We start from the raw sequence: 15,930 nt of genomic DNA, 5'->3' as shown, positions 1-15,930 counted from the left end.
AATTAATCGCTCCAGACAGGACTACCTCCAGATTAAGCGGGTCTCAGTGAGTCCAGACGCTTTCTTTGCATTTGCATGAGCGGCGAAGTCGCTATCGCGTCTTCCGCAGGCCGAAGACGCCACCGTGAGAAGTAACACCCCTATTATGTTCCATTATCATTTAAAATAGGCTTAAAGTCAGTGTCTCTTCTCGAGCGCATCGCCTCCTCCCCTGATATTAAAAGTTTATTATTATTAACGGAGGGAAGGGAAAGTTTTGAAGTCTCGACAATTTTCTTCGTCGTCGGATTAGAGACTCCTTTTTGGGATAGAAATTGGGGGAAGCGGGTGTGAAATAACTGAAGGGCTTATCGCAGGTTGGAATCACACAGCGCGCGATTTGCAGGTTGTATGAAAAAGAGAAACGGGGGGTTTCGAGGTAGAGAGAAAAAAGGATTCGTAGCAGTGTGGGGGAAATTGAAAATTTAGCCTGGATGTAGTACGTGTCGATATTTTAGGGGAGCCCCCGGTGACAAGTGCAGATCGGAACGTGAGTGGTTTCGGTCCCGTGGGACCTATAAAAATCCAATTATAGTATACTTGTTCTTTATAATCTCGAGACGTATGTCGATGTTTCGAAATGGGAATTTAACTTTAAAAAATTCCCTCAAGCGGGAATTATTATCAATAAAGATGGATCGTCGATTTTTATTATTTTATATCAATAATTCCTGTAAGTTTGGGATACATTCAAATGATTTAATTTAAAGTGTCTTTATGTCCATTTTAGCGATTTGTGAGAAACCATCTCCACAACAGTGCGAGTAGAGATCTAACGTTTAATTCTTCAAAATATTAATTAATATTAGATGTCAAGTACGACATGCAATAATAGAACAGTGGTGGTGCGGTGATGAGAGAAACAAGAGTTAATTGTTACTCTAGTGAACCCGGAGGCTATGCGTTCAAAACAGGTCATTCTTGCAAACATGATTTAGTTTGATTGATAGATTTAATTTTTGAAATCTTTGTTGTATATGTCGTAGGCATATTGCGTAATCCGGCTTATTACAATAAGCGCCGTCATTTTGCAATGTGCCCGGCAAATTGGAAAATTATCTCACATTTTGTAAACAGCCTGAAATTTTTTAGGCTTATTACAATAAGCCCACGAACCATCAGTCCAATTGGAAAGTGGACAACTGTTTCTTTAAAAAGCCAGGTTTTATTGAGGCTTTTTGCAATTAGTCTTACAGTCGACGGCGTATTAAGAATAAGCTAGGGTGGGGTAGTTGTGATTAACGCATTATACTTGTTGAAACGTGTGCGCCGCAGTAGCATCGCATATTGTTCTTGGTTTTCTTATAGGTTAGTTTAACTATTGTTGCAGTGCAGTCAAGGACAAACAACTAATAAGGTAAACAAAAGTAGAAGAGCGTGAAACGTAGGTAGAAATGTAGAAAGTTTATCGATTAAAGGGGTGTCTAGCTGTTAATTTCAAACACAGTTGTTAGGTATAGTACAGTAGTTTATTGAAACAAACTGCCGTATTTTATTGGTTTTAACCGTTACACAACTGTTTCCTATGATTTACTAATATATTATGTTACGTTTTGGTTATTTAATAAACTGTTTTTATTATATTTTAATTGCTTTATTAAACTGTACCATTAGGCGTTACAACTGGTTACAACTCTATTGCCAGAAACCGATGTCGCCATGACACATGCACTGGTGCTCACTTTATAGTTACGCGACAGTGCTGACAACTTGTAAAAACTATTTTATATCTTAATATATAACATCTCCCTTCTTTTGAAAGACCGAACAAAGTCAAACAATGTTACTATAAACTAAACATTCTACTGCTATTATTATACTTAAACTAAACTTACAATTTATTGGTTTATTTAACATAGTCTCTCAAATAAGTAGGAGTTTTCCGAATGCGAACAGGTCTACTTTCACTTTGTGTATTATTAGTATTTTTGGGTAAAGATAGATCAGGAGTTTCCGAAACACCGTTATTGGTAATGACAGGATTGTTATTGTTAGTAATCAAAGGTTTATTAAGATTGTAATAATGTTCAAAAACGTTGTCATAAACTTCCCTATCTATATACGGCTTGTTATCTTTAAATTGCTTTAAGAATTTACGATTTCTATCATAGACATCTGCTTTTCCATCATAGGTTATTTTGTATGATCTTGGACGGTTCTTATCTACTTCTACTATTCTTCCCGGTTTCCAAGTTTTATCTTTTTGTTGCACGACTACTCTTTCTCCCTTCTTCAGGTGATTAAGATCTTTTGATTTTTTGTTATAGAAAGTATTCTGAATAATTTGAGTATTTCTATAGTGGTTCTTGTATAATTCGTTTTTAGGGTTATTATTTAAAAGATTTTCAGAAATAAGTATCAAAGTTTTTATTTTTCTATTGAATAGAATTTCAGCTGGAGAAGGCACTGATTTGTCCAAAGGTGTCGCTCTATATTCTAAAAGGACTAAATACATATCATTTCCTTCCTCCTTTGCCTTTTTCATTAGTTTTTTGATCGTTTGTATATGTCTTTCAATTAGACCATTAGACTGTGGATAATTAGGAGTACTGGTTATGTGTCTAATCTCCCATTTTTGCAAAAAATTTTGAAATTGTTGATTAACAAACTGAGGTCCGTTATCAGTGTATAAAATATCTGGTATTCCATTTCTTGCTAATATTGCTTTGAAATTTTTTATTACATTTTGACTAGTGGTGTTATTTTGGAGACAAATTATTTCTGGAAATTTGGAAAAAGCATCCACTATTATTAAATATTCTTTTCCATCAAAATGAAGAAAATCTGCTGCTAATATTTCCCATGGTCTACTAGGTAATTCTCGGTTGATAATTGTTTCTTTCATGTTCGAGTTTTGGAATTTCTCACAAGTATAACATTTTTTTATCACATCTATTATTTGATGATTAATGTTTGGCCAATATATTAATTGTCTTGCTTTTAAAATAGTTTTATTTATGCCCATATGTCCATAGTGTAACTTATTTAGTATTTCCTTACGAAGGCAACTTGGTATTATTACTTGATCACCCTTATACAATATTCTTTTTATTTCTGTAATTTCAGCTCGAACTGACCAATATGGTTTAACTAATATATTTACAGCTTTTTTTTGTTCTGGCCATCCCTCTTTTATAATTTTTAATAACTCTATTAATTCAGTATCTTTATGTGTTTCTTCCTTGATTTTATCATCCCTTTGCGGACTTATCTTTGAATATTGTATTAGGTTTAAATGAAGTTCAATTTCTTTTTCTTTTAGATCAAATTGTTCATCATCGTAACTGCTTCTAGATAATGCATCTGCCAAATATAACAGTTTACCCGGTTTATATTTGACTTCAAATTCATAGTTTTGCAGATTTATTAAGATTCTTTGTAGTCTGAGTGGGCAATTGTTTAATGGTTTCTTGAAAATTATTTCTAAGGGTTTATGATCAGTCTCCACTAAAAACTTTTTCCCGTACAAATACTGGTGAAATCTCTGGCAACCAAAGAGAATTGCAAGAGCTTCTTTTTCAATTTGAGCATATTGCATCTGTGTTTCTGCTAGAGATTTTGATGCATAACTGACTGGTTGTCCCTTTTGTAAAATAACTGCACCCATCCCTAATTTAGAGCTATCAACTGATAATGTGATTAACTCTTTTTCATCAAAGTACGCTAGTACTGGTTCTGTAACTAATAAATTCTTTAATTTGTTAAATTCTTCATCATGTACCCTTGTCCAATACCAAATTATATTTTTCTTTAGCAATTGTCTTAAATTGTGTGTTGTTTGAGATAAATTTGGTATGAATTTAGAAACATAAGTCACCATTCCTAAGAATCTGCTTAGTTCTTGTTTATTAGTTGGAATTGGAATTACTTTAATTGCTTCAACTTTATGGATTAATACCTTTTTGTGTTAGAACATGTCCAATATATTTTATTTCAGTTACCGCGAATTTACATTTTCCTTTGTTAAATTTTACTCCCTTTTCTTTGGCTCTTTCTAAAACTTTATTTAATATTTCATCATGTTCTTCTTTATTTTTTGCAAAAATTATCAGATCATCTATATAAATGCTTACACCTTGAATGTCTTTGAATACTTCTGTAAATGTTTTTTGAAAAATTTCTGGTGCACAAGCTAAACCGAATGGTAGTCTTAGAAATCGATATCTACCATATGGTGTTGCGAAAGTTGTTAATTTAGATGCCGACTCGTTTAGTGCAATCTGCCAAAAACCTTTATTAGCATCAAGTGTTGTGAAAATTTTTGCTCCATTTAATTTATGTGTCAGTTCCTCAAATGTGGGTATTTTATAATGCTCTCTCTTTATTGCCTGATTCAAATTTTTAGGGTCTAAACATATTCGAATATTACTGTCAATACTTTTCTTTACTAATACTAAGGGATGATAATGATTATATCGTCATTTATCATCTTTTTCAGTTCATTTTTTAAAGGTTCCATTAATTGAAATGGTACTTGTCTTGGTGGTACAACAACTGGAGTATAATTATCTTTTAACTTGAACTCATATGGCTCAATTTTTATTTTCCCTAGCCCTGAAAATACCTCTTCATGTTTTTGAACTATTTCTTGAGTATTACATTGCATTTTATCCACTACATTTATTGTCTCCAATAGACTTAGCTCTTGTATTGTCTTTATGCCTAATATGGGTGTTGAATTTGCATGAGTGTCAATTACAAAGAACTGCATGTTATGTGGTTTATTGTCAATTTTTACATCTAACCTACATTCACCTATTACTTTTAATTTATTACCTCCATAATTAGTTATATTTGCAACACTTTCCTTAAGTTTAGAATTTAAATTTAATTGGTTAAAGATGTAGCTTGGAATCACATTTATCTGCGCTCCTGTGTCTATTTTTGTTTTTAACTTAATTGCCAGAAACCGATGTCGATGTCGCCATGACACTTGCACTGGTGCTCATTTTATAGTTACGCGACAATGCTGACAACTTGTAAAAACCATTTTATATCTTAATATATAACATATTAGGTAACCAAAAAAGTTCGTGCGGTTAAATTATAAAGGTTTTATAATTTAAATTTACAATAGTTTTTAATGTTTTCCCTCCTTATAGCCCTAATGATGTCTGCAATAATTGTAGATGAAAATTCGGCTGTTTGTTTCTATAAACTGATTGTTCTACATCTAACAACTGTGTTTGAAATTAACAGCTAGACACTGCTTTAGTCGATTAAATTTCTACAAATAACTACATATTAAATTTAAAGTCGTACTTATGTTAACATAGGTGCTTGCAGTATGGACGACAATATCCAAACTGATGGAACTGATTTCCAGGACGTAAATAACATGAGAATAAACTTTAATGCGCAAATGAAAGAATACTGCAATAAGAGTGAAAATGTCGTAAAGAAGCCTTGGACAAAAGCAACTGTGGAAGAAGTAATTCGAGAAATTTTGGATGCAAATAACCCTGAAAAAAAGAAGACTAGTAGACAATATGGATTAACCAGAAAATACGACACAATGGAAATTGGCGAAACAAGAGTTTTAATCAAGAAAAGAAGAAGTAATGAGGATCCTGTAGTAGTAATGATTCCGGTTGAAGAATACTTTGACAGACTTATTCAATGTCACCGTGCCACTGGACATGGAGGAAGAGATAAAATGCTGTTTGAATTAAAAAATAAATTTTACATTTCCAGACCAGCAGTTGAAATGTTTGTATCGCTTTGTAAAATGTGTAATACGAAGAAATCTCAACAACAACGTAATATTGTGGTAAGACCAATCACCACAAAAGATTTTAACCTTCGCAGTCAAGTTGATTTGATCGACTTTCAATCAACTCCATGTCGAGGATATAAATGGTTAATGAATTATCAAGATCATGCAACTAAATTTTGTGCTGCTGAAGTTGCAATGGAACTGCTGAAAATATTTTTGGATTTCGGCGCACCGCACATTCTACAAAGCGACAACGGACGTGAATTTACAGCTGATGTGGTTAAAGAACTTTCTGGTATATGGGCTGATTGTAAACTAGTACATCGAAGACCTCGACATCCGCAATCACAGTGAAACGTAGAGCGCTGCAACCAGGATGTTGAAAATATGTTACGTTCGTGGATGGATGACAATAAGAGTACAGATTGGGTGATAGGATGCCGCTTCGTTCAGTGGCAAAAAAGCACAGGATCATAGGGCGCAGTCCATATACACCCCTTTTTGGAACGGAACCAAAGATAGGACTAAATTCAACTAACATTCCACAGGCAATTCTTGAAAAAGTTTTTAGTGAAAAAGATTTGGAAAAGTAAAGAAATGACGAATATAAGGGAAAAGTTGGAGAAAATCAAGATGAAAACCAATTCTCTAATGTTCAACAAGAATTGTGTTTTATTTGTTCGGGATATTTGAATGAAACACCTTTTGTTTCATGCTCTTCATGTTCCATGAAGATTCATAAAACTTGTTTCCAAAACGTTTGCTCAATCTCCGATGAAAATGATATGTATCAATGCGATATTTGTAATAGACAAGAAAATATATCTTCACAACGTCAAAAAGCACACGAAGGTCAAAAACGAGCTGCAGAAAAAATGATTGAAAATACCGGAAAGAACCTAAAATCGGTCACAGTTGGAAATTTTGTTCTATTAAATGTGCCGAAAGTCGACCGTGGCCCTTTAGACGCACCAAATTTAATTGGAAAAATTCTTAAAATTAATAATGATGTTTATCAGATAGGAACAAAGAGTGGAATTATCAAAACATGGTTTTCTAGAAGTGACTTCCAAATTTCTGGCGCACAATTTGTTGAAGATATCCCCGAAGAATATATATCTGTTCGTCAAGCTGTAGCAAATGAGTCAATGTTTGGAGGTCAAGGCTATAATACCTGTAAGTGTACAGTGTCAAAAACCCAATGCCAAACAAAAAAGTGCGTGTGCAGGAAAGCAAAGCAAATGTGTTCATCAAAATGCCATAAGAGTTTACCATGTGGAAATAAGTGAAAATAAAATTAGTGTTAATTAATAAAACACAAGTTTAAAAAAGTTTTTGTTAATTTAATTTTCTTTATATTATTATTGTATTATATGTTCTATTTTAACATTGATCTGAATGATCTGTTTAGTTAATATGTGATAAATGTTTATCAATAATAACTTGTTCATCAAAAATTGTCGTTTTTCAACTTTCTTGCATAAAATAACCTATAATTAGTTCAAATACTTCAAGAATACTTTAAGGTCAGGTAATTTTCTCGGTATAATTTTAGTGAACTTATATTAGCCTAGGTTTATTGCAATAAGACTAGAAACCACCAGGTGCTCACTTTCTAATTAGCCTAACTGTATGTGCGCTTATTATAATAAGCCTAAGAAATTTTAGGCCGATTAAAAAATGTGAGATAATTTTCCAATTTGCCAGGCACATTGCAAAATGACGGCGCTTATTGTAATAAGCTGGATTTTGTAATTTGCCTACGACATATACATATTTATTTCCAACAATAATAACTACTTTGTTCTCTTATATATATATTTTTTGATCGATTTCAGCAATTTAAATTTGAATACGACGCGCTAAAATCGAGTTTTGAACACCTGGCGCCAACTAATTACGGTATTCAAACGAGTACGAAGACGAGCACGGACATAAATCGTCGTTTCCACCGGAAGCGTCTACCACCCCCTTGGACTCTTTTTCGTCCATATTTTCCCGTCGGCGTCTACGAAATGAAAGGCAAAAACGCAATCTCTTCGCGCCGCCTCTTCAAGGTGGGGGTTCGTCCCCCGAGCGGTATTCCGAATTAATTAATTAGGATTGCGACCCGAATTATTGTGTCCGGGATATTGCGCCTTTCGGAGTCTCGTCTCTTCGGCGTAAACTCGCCGGTTTTATGACGACAACGACGACGGCAACGAAGGCGTTTTTGCTTATTTCTTAGCGGCGTGCGGATTTGAGTTTTGCATACACAAGAGGCACCGACGGTCGCGATTTACGTCTTTAATTAGTTTTGCCGACTAACAGTAGGAGAGAACTAACCTTGTTTTCTTAGCGGTGCTTTTCGTGCTTTCTCCCAACTACATTTTTTTCAAAAAAAAACTCAATTCTCAGTTTTTGCACAGTTTTTTTGTGTTAATATAGTAAATATAATCGACACGTGAAGGTTTATCCATGAATATTCACGAGATCCTTGTCAGATTTGAAACCGGGCGATCTCCCTTGGGAGATTACAAGGGAAGTTGCGGTCCTCCTAATTGAAAACCATATTATTAATTACCGCCGGCCCAATTTCCTTGTCATAAACTATCCGTTTTAATTATGTTCATCCACCTCGACGGAGGAGGCGGCAGCACCCTCTCCTAGTACATACGGTGGACTCCCGGGGGATGTTCAACACGATCATTACGCGCCCGAATTTCTAATCTACTCATGAGAAACCTTCCCCTTAGGACCTTTTCCCTGTTACAGGTATATTAAAACAAACCCAAAATCATCATTATAATTAGTATGGTTTTATGAATTATTTTTATTTTTGTGGTTTAATTATTTTTTTTTAATAACACCCTCATCTCACACACAATACACACACAAAGTGTCATCCGCAGGGCATTCCTTTTTCATTTCCACTTCATTTCTGGACGCCGAGGCTTTGTCCACTTTTTTTTTAGTTTCCGGAGGTTTCCTCCCCTTTTTCTGTGGAGATTTCTTTTTGTTTCAATATTCCGGCCCGAAGCATTTTGTGCTGTTACAATAGGGGGGTGTTGTGTCTGTTGCGTGGCATTATTAAAGCCCATTTCATGCCTCCAGATGCACCACCAACAACAAGCTACAAGGGTGGGATCGTTTGAGGGGAGAATGAGCCACTGTGTTTGTTTACGCGATTAAATTAGAGTCGGTATGAAGCTAGACTCGTTTGGATGGGCACCATTGTAAAAGAAAAAAAAACAAAAAAAGGGGTGGGGGTAAGTTCGAGATTGATTTTCCGGATGGATTTGAAAATTAAAATGATTTGATATTCACAAACGAAACGCGTTTTAACCCCTAGTTATGTGAAAAGGGCATGCTGCAAAAAAATGTTAAAAAAGTTGTAATTTCATCCAGGAGAAAATGAAAAAGCTTTGATTTTTTAAGGTGGTATTTTTCTGAAATAATACAAAATAGAATAGAATTAACTATTAGAAAGGGTAATTTTGGCGAATTACGTTGTAGCTTTAAGTATATGGGGGGATAATTGACTCGAGTATTTTTTTGTATAAAAAGGGATTTTTTCGTGGGAGGAGAATCAGTTTTGTTTGAACGATGGATCAAAATAAAATAAAAATTCTTCATGTGGCAACCACTATTTTAAGATTTTGGGGTGTTCTACCCAAAAATGGCGTTAAACTTTCGTTAATTGAAAAAATTACATCGATTTATCTTATAATTAATTGTAGTATTCTCACTGTTATTTGTTGTATTCACATTACCTACAACATGGGTGAGTTTTTTAAGATATTTTGAGGCTTATTATATGTATATAGACTTAGGTAGCTAAATTTATTTGGTACATATTATCTCAATCTAGGCTTAGGAAGGCTGAAAGAAAGGTGACCTAAGTAAGGTGTCATTGATTCTTTGAACAACGACAGTTAATAAGCATCCAAAACTTTTTGTAAATATCTGCAAATGTTAAAAATTGTTTTGTGATGACTCCAAATAACCACGATTATGTTTGCAACTGTTTGCAATATAGTTTTCACTTATGTGCAGACACTAATGTTGTCTACCTACAACTTTCTATATGTCTCTGCAAATATTTGCAACTCTCTAAATTAAGCTGATAACCGCTTAACTATTTGAAAATATCTAAAATTATACTATATATGTAAACTATCTTGTTCTGTATCAACGTGATATCAAGCTACAGCCTCTTGAAAAAAATAATCTCGGCCGACTTCGAAGACGTCGGCCGCCCCAAGAATCATGAACAACACTTAGGGCGGCCGATCTGCCTATCTTTCTGCAAAAAGGCTTAGAAGACCTTCTCCCAATAATAATATCCCTATATATAGCTAGCTACAGTTTTAGCTATATACCCACTCTATGGAGGAAAGTAAAGGTGGTCTTCATACCTAAAGGTGGTAGGCGTTCAAACGCGGACCCCAAGGCGTACAGACCAATTAGCCTAACTTCATTTCTCCTCAAAGGGATGGAAAAGGTAATCGATCAATACCTAAGGAATGGAGTGCCTATCACAAATCCACTCCACCCTAGCCAACATGCTTACCAGAAAGCAAAATCAACAGTTACCGCTCTCCATGCTTTGACTAGCACCTTAGAGGAGGCAATTGCAACCAAAGAGATAGCCCTTTGTGCTTTCATAGATTTAGAGGGTGCGTTTGATAACACCTCATATGAATCCATACAGAAGGCTTTAAACGTAAAAGACATACATCCGTCGACAATCAAGTGGTGTATAGCCATGTTGAAAAGTCGGCAGATCACAGCCAGTCTGGGAGACGAGTCGCTGACTATAAAGGCGCTAAGAGGATGTCCCCAAGGGGGAGTGCTATCACCTCTATTATGGTGCCTGGTAGTTGATGACTTGATGAACACCTTAACTAAAAACGGATTTAAGATACAAGGGTATGCTGATGACCTGGTAATCACAATCCGAGGTAAATATGATTCAATCATAACTCAGCTAATGCAGAAAGCCCTACTACTCACCAGTACTTGAGCAATGGGCTCAGCATCAATCCCAATAAAATCGAAATAGTCCCTTTCACTCGGAGAAGGAAGCTACAAATAAAAGCACCCTCCATTGAAAGCAGAACTATTAACCTCAAAACAGAAACTAAATACCTAGGGGTAATACTTGACAGTAAACTAAACTGGAACTCACACTTAGATAAGGTGAGGAAAAAGGCCATCATGGCAAACCAGATCTGCCGCAGGCTCCTAGGAAGGAACTGGGGTCTCAAACCACGAATGGCTCATTGGGCCTACGTAGCAATAATCAGACCCATGGTCGCCTACGCCTCATTGGTTTGGTGGCCAAAAACAAAACATAAGACAGCTCAACAACAGCTGGCACAAATCCAGCGGTTAGCATGTCTTAACATAACGGGTGCAATGAGATCCTGTCCGACGGCTGCTTTGGAAGCCCTACTCGGTCTCACACCGCTCCACATATATATACAAAAGGAGGCAGCCTTAAGTGCCTTATCACTGAAAACAGTTTCTTCACTCAAGTTGATGCAGGGTAACCTCAGAGGACACCTCGAGATCCTCAAGGACCCATGTCTAAATCACCTGATTGAAATTAAAACGGACCTCATACCGACGGAATACAATTTCAACCAACCGTATAAGGTCATATTTAGTAGCAGGGATGATTGGGCGAAGGGAGGGCCTCAACTAAAAAGAGGAGCCCTAGCCTGCTACACCGATGCTTCAAAGACAGTAAGATCTGGAGTAGGCATGGGCATCAGTCGACCAAATAGCCACATCAAATTGCCCCTCAGCTCGGACTTAACAATTTTCCAAGCAGAAGTTCTTGCTATAAACTTCTGCACCGCTTTGAACCTACAGAAGGGACAAAAAGGTGCATCCATAAACATTTTCACAGACAGTCGGGCCGCCTTAAAGGCAATTCAAGCCTACACGTGTGGCTCCGCACTGATCAGAGAGTGTACCAACAACCTGAGAGAACTCGCTAGGGGCAATGATGTTACCCTATGGTGGGTTCCAGGTCACAGCAACATGGAGGGCAATGAGAAGGCCGACAAGCTGGCCAAAGAGGCAGCAAACACGCCCTTCATTGGACCCCAACCTGGATGTGGACTACAAAAAAGCCACCTAAAACAAATAATCAACAACTGGGAGGCTTCAAAGATAGCCTTACGCTGGAAAGAACTTCCAGGTCACAGACAAGCGAAGAGTATGATAACTCCGTCGCAAAACAAAACCAAAGAGGTTTTATGCCTCAGCAAAGAGGATCTAAGAACGCTCTGAGGCTACCTAACCGGCCATGTGCCCCTAAAATACCACCTCTTCCACATTGGACAAGCTGAGGATCAAACTTTGTCGACTATGCAACGACGAGTCAGAAACTGCTGAACATATACTATGCAATTGCGTCGCCAGAGGCCGTCTAAGGCACAACGTCTTCGGTAAAACTCTCCTGTTACCTACGACATAAAGGTTCAAGACCTCAGGACAATACTAAGGTTCATTAAGGACCTACATTTGCCCTAAACCTTTGGAGGGCTAAAGTTACAATAGATCTTATAGGTCGCGGTAACGAGAGGGGCCGCTCTCCTCAGCCCGGCAGCAATAATAATAATAATAATAGGGCGGCCGAATTCTTCGAAGTCGGCCGAGATGACTCCAAATAATTGCTATTATATTTGCAGCTGCTTGCAACTGTCTGATGATATTTTTGCAAATATTTGAAAACTGTTGGAAACATTAGCAAATGTCTAAAATTATATTGTGAGGTATCCAGCAATCTGATGGTGGTCTACAACTGTTTGTACAGACTTTATATACAGACACCAATGTTGTCTACAACTTTCTAATTAAGCTACGATTAAGCTCATAACCGCTTCACTATCTGAAAACGGCTAAAATTATACTATATATATAAACTATCTTGTTTTGTATCAACGTATTATCAGACTAAAGCCTCTTGAAAAAAATAATCTCGGCCGACTTCGAAAGCCGAAATCAAAAATCACGAACACATTTAGTACTGCTTTTATTGTCTTCCCACTGAGCTTTTTCCTCCGATTTTTCGTAAGGTGATATGTCCGACATACTGAAGTTTCCGGTCTTTAACGGTTATAGGAGTTTCTTGCCTTTGCCCATTTGTTTGAGTTGCCCATTTTGAAATCCTTTAATTTATTTAAAAAAACTTTTCCGATCTCTATAACAAAACAAAATTTTATTAATACATTTAGGTAACAATTCAATATCACTTGAAGAAGCAATCGAAGACGTTGCCGTAATCCTGTCTACAATTGGAACCAACATCTTAATCGCTTACATTTCCTTAAACGTCAAAAAAATCATTGCTTTCGTCAACGAATTAAGCAACTTTTCCAACTTTTCCTTACCACCAACAGCAGTCGAAACGAACCGAAAAGTTAACATATTAACAGCAACATGGACCACATCCGGCATGACAGGAACAATTATTTATTTCATTTATAAGACAGTATTCGATACCACGTGCTCCAATAATAACGTTAAATACCAACGATCGGATATTTGCGGTACTTTAGTACCAACTTATTTACCGTTTTCTTTGGATCCGAAGCATTATTGGATTCTGCGTTTAATCGAAATCAATGCTTATCTCCCTGCGATTTGTGCAGCTTGTACGATTGTAATTTTTTTAATTGGATGTAGTGAAATGATCGTGGTTAGAATTAAACATTTAAACGAGTTAATTATCCACGCTGTTAATGAGGGAGAAGGGAGCGAAGACACTGAGAGGAAATTAAAGATTTGTGTGCGTTATCATATTCATATTATAAAGTAAGTTATTTTTAATTAAGTTAAAGGTAATTAATAAATTAATATATTTTTAGGTTATTAGATGAGTTTAATGATTGTTATTATTGGTACCAATTTGTTTATTTTTTACAAAATAGTCCTTTGATTTCAATGAATGGGTTTAATTTTATTTTGGTGAGTTTTAATTTATCAAATTTGTTGTTAATTATATAGTTTTTGTTGAAGAGTACGAAGATTTCAACTGGAATTAATTTTATGGGATGGTTTATTGCTTTATGGTTGTCTTGTATAGCTGGACAAAGACTTAGTGATGAGGTAGATAAAAAATTATCTTAATTTTAAACTTTCTCTAGTTTTTTCTTGCAGAGTTTGTCAATAAATACAACAATATATGCCACAAATTGGTACGAATTAGATATTTCGTTGCAAAAAACTTTGTTGTTGATGATGTTAAGATCGCAAAGAGCTTTAACGGTGAAAGCTTGGTTGTTAGGAGATTCTTCTTTGGAGACTTTAAAAGTGGTGCGATTTATTAATTATTAACTCAATGACAAGAACAAAATCTAAATTCCTTTTTTTTTAGATTCTAAAAACATCTTATTCAATAATAACACTCCTAAATACTGTTATGTACGATAAATAAAATGTTATTTTTTCTCTTTAATTATAACACTCACATTAGTATTAATCTCAACTTCAAACGTTTGAAGTTGACGAATAGCGTGCTTCACTCGAACGATTTCCAGCGTTATAACAAAGCTCGAGTTCTTTTAGCTTTGATTAGAAGCTTGATTTCGAACGAAATTATAAGTTCAAATCGAACAAAGTTAAAAGTTGCTATAAATAGGGGTTAATCTGGAAATATGATTCATTCATTAAAAGTGTTTAAAACAAAAATGGTTGAGGAAAAAATTGAAATTTTGCAAGTTTCAACGAGGATAATGAAATTTTTTTGTATTTTGCCGAAAAATGGGAGATATCCAACTAAATTCGAGCGGGTTTTATTAATTTGTGTTTTATTAAATTTTAGTGTTTTAACAGTAATTAGTTTTCTTCATTTAGTTTACAACACAAGTAAGAAATGTTTGATGTTCATAAATCTTATTTTTATTAATTTATTAATTTATATAATTATAGATAATAGAACAATAAGTTTAGAAGAAGCAATCGAAGACATCACCGTTTTATTCACAACAACCGGAGGCTTATTAATCGTGGGCTACATCAGTTTCAACAGCGACAAAATAATCGATTTTTACGAAACGTTACGCGATTTTAACAGATTTTCTTTACCCCCCGAAACGATTAAAACAAATCGAACGATTAATTTGTTTACAATCCTTTGGTCGAGCGTCGGCGTTTTAGGATCAATTTTGTATTACATCTTAAGAATTAAATTTGATAAAAAATGCGAGATTTATAACGAAAAGTATAAAAGAAACGATGTTTGTGGGATGATTGCCCCGACTTGGTTACCGTTTGAAAGCGATTCAAACAAATTTCTTATCCGCCTGATTGAAATTAATTCTTTCACGCCGGGTATTGGAGCTGCCTGTTCGATTGTAATTTTTTTATTGGGATCGAGCGAAATGATCGTTGTCAGAATAAAACACTTAAAAAAAATGCTTCGAGAAGCCGTTCAAAATAAAATGGGTTGTGATGAAAAATTAAAAGAATGCGTCCGATATCATATCCATATCATTTGGTTATGCGAAAGATTTAATGCTTGTTTTAAGAAATATTATTTTTTATATTTCTTACAAAACAGCCCTTTAATTTCGATTATTGGATTCAATTTCATTATAGATCCGAGTATTCCGACTATTTTAAATTTTTTTGGATGGTTTCTTGGACTATTTTTTACTTGTACCGTTGGTCAACGATTAATTGATGAGGTAAAAGTCAGAAATATTTTAACCACTTTTTTCTAATTAAAAATTTAATTTTTATAGAGTACTTCGATTGCGAATGAAGTGTATTCAACAAACTGGTATGAAATGGACGTTTCTTTACAAAAAACGATTCAATTAATTATTTTAAGAGCTAATAGACCTTTAAGGCATACAGCTTGGTTGTATGGAGTTTCCTCGCATTTAACATTTACACAAATTTTAAAATCTTCGTATTCTTTGGTCGCTTTATTGAATACTATGTATAATAAAAAAGTTGTATAAGATATTTTGTTAAAAAATTTCAAATTCACTAATTAGATTGGTTAATATAAATTTGTTCTTAAAACTGTTTAATTATTAACATTTTTTTTAATATTTTTTATTTTTCCTAGAATTCGGAAACGCTAATTAAGTTTTGGCAATTGAAATCACCTGTCCACCTTTTTCTATCTTGTCTACTAGTTTTATTTCTTTTCCAGCGTCAAGGTTTTAATG

The 15,930-nt window shown here is 35.0% G+C and overlaps 4 protein-coding genes across 4 annotated transcripts; all 4 read left to right on the top strand.

Moving 5' to 3' along the window:
• Nucleotides 1-5,326: 5,326 nt before the first annotated feature.
• Nucleotides 5,327-6,109, top strand: LOC111417121 (KRAB-A domain-containing protein 2-like). The gene has a single exon (XM_023049314.2). It carries the CDS (start codon nucleotides 5,327-5,329, stop codon nucleotides 6,107-6,109), a length of 783 nt encoding a protein of 260 aa, XP_022905082.2.
• A 374-nt stretch (nucleotides 6,110-6,483) lies between these two features.
• LOC139429306 (uncharacterized) lies at nucleotides 6,484-7,044 on the top strand. Its single transcript, XM_071194972.1, has one exon. The coding sequence runs from the start codon at nucleotides 6,484-6,486 to the stop codon at nucleotides 7,042-7,044; it is 561 nt and encodes a 186-aa protein (XP_071051073.1).
• Nucleotides 7,045-9,340: 2,296 nt separating this feature from the next.
• LOC139429303 (odorant receptor 85b-like) lies at nucleotides 9,341-14,186 on the top strand. Its single transcript, XM_071194970.1, has 6 exons — nucleotides 9,341-9,518; nucleotides 12,985-13,564; nucleotides 13,618-13,717; nucleotides 13,769-13,858; nucleotides 13,910-14,065; nucleotides 14,127-14,186. Exons 1-6 carry the CDS (start codon nucleotides 9,341-9,343, stop codon nucleotides 14,184-14,186), a joined length of 1,164 nt encoding a protein of 387 aa, XP_071051071.1.
• On the top strand, nucleotides 14,142-15,717 carry LOC139429302 (odorant receptor 4-like). The gene is made up of 3 exons (XM_071194969.1): nucleotides 14,142-14,617; nucleotides 14,681-15,438; nucleotides 15,496-15,717. Exons 1-3 carry the CDS (start codon nucleotides 14,407-14,409, stop codon nucleotides 15,715-15,717), a joined length of 1,191 nt encoding a protein of 396 aa, XP_071051070.1. The 5' UTR covers nucleotides 14,142-14,406.
• The last annotated feature ends 213 nt before the right edge of the window (nucleotides 15,718-15,930 follow it).

The sequence above is a fragment of the Onthophagus taurus genome, chromosome 3 (assembly GCF_036711975.1).
Source record: "Onthophagus taurus isolate NC chromosome 3, IU_Otau_3.0, whole genome shotgun sequence".
NCBI classification, from domain to species: domain Eukaryota; kingdom Metazoa; phylum Arthropoda; class Insecta; order Coleoptera; family Scarabaeidae; genus Onthophagus; species Onthophagus taurus.
Note: the sequence above shows the minus strand (reverse complement) of the source record. Positions and strands in the feature narration are given on the sequence as shown.

What these genes read in the sequence shown, in the direction of transcription:
- LOC111417121 (XM_023049314.2), top strand. Translation starts at nt 5,327, where the DNA reads ATGGACGACAATATCCAAACTGATGGAACTGATTTCCAGGACGTAAAT.
- LOC139429306 (XM_071194972.1), top strand. Translation starts at nt 6,484, where the DNA reads ATGAAGATTCATAAAACTTGTTTCCAAAACGTTTGCTCAATCTCCGAT.
- LOC139429303 (XM_071194970.1), top strand. Translation starts at nt 9,341, where the DNA reads ATGGATCAAAATAAAATAAAAATTCTTCATGTGGCAACCACTATTTTA. An exon ending in ATGGGTTTAATTTTATTTTG is followed by an intron (nt 13,718 to 13,768) that starts GTGAGTTTTAAT and finishes TTTTTGTTGAAG; the next exon opens with AGTACGAAGATTTCAACTGG. An exon ending in CTTTGGAGACTTTAAAAGTG is followed by an intron (nt 14,066 to 14,126) that starts GTGCGATTTATT and finishes CTTTTTTTTTAG; the next exon opens with ATTCTAAAAACATCTTATTC.
- LOC139429302 (XM_071194969.1), top strand. Translation starts at nt 14,407, where the DNA reads ATGATTCATTCATTAAAAGTGTTTAAAACAAAAATGGTTGAGGAAAAA. An exon ending in TCATTTAGTTTACAACACAA is followed by an intron (nt 14,618 to 14,680) that starts GTAAGAAATGTT and finishes ATATAATTATAG; the next exon opens with ATAATAGAACAATAAGTTTA. An exon ending in GTCAACGATTAATTGATGAG is followed by an intron (nt 15,439 to 15,495) that starts GTAAAAGTCAGA and finishes TAATTTTTATAG; the next exon opens with AGTACTTCGATTGCGAATGA.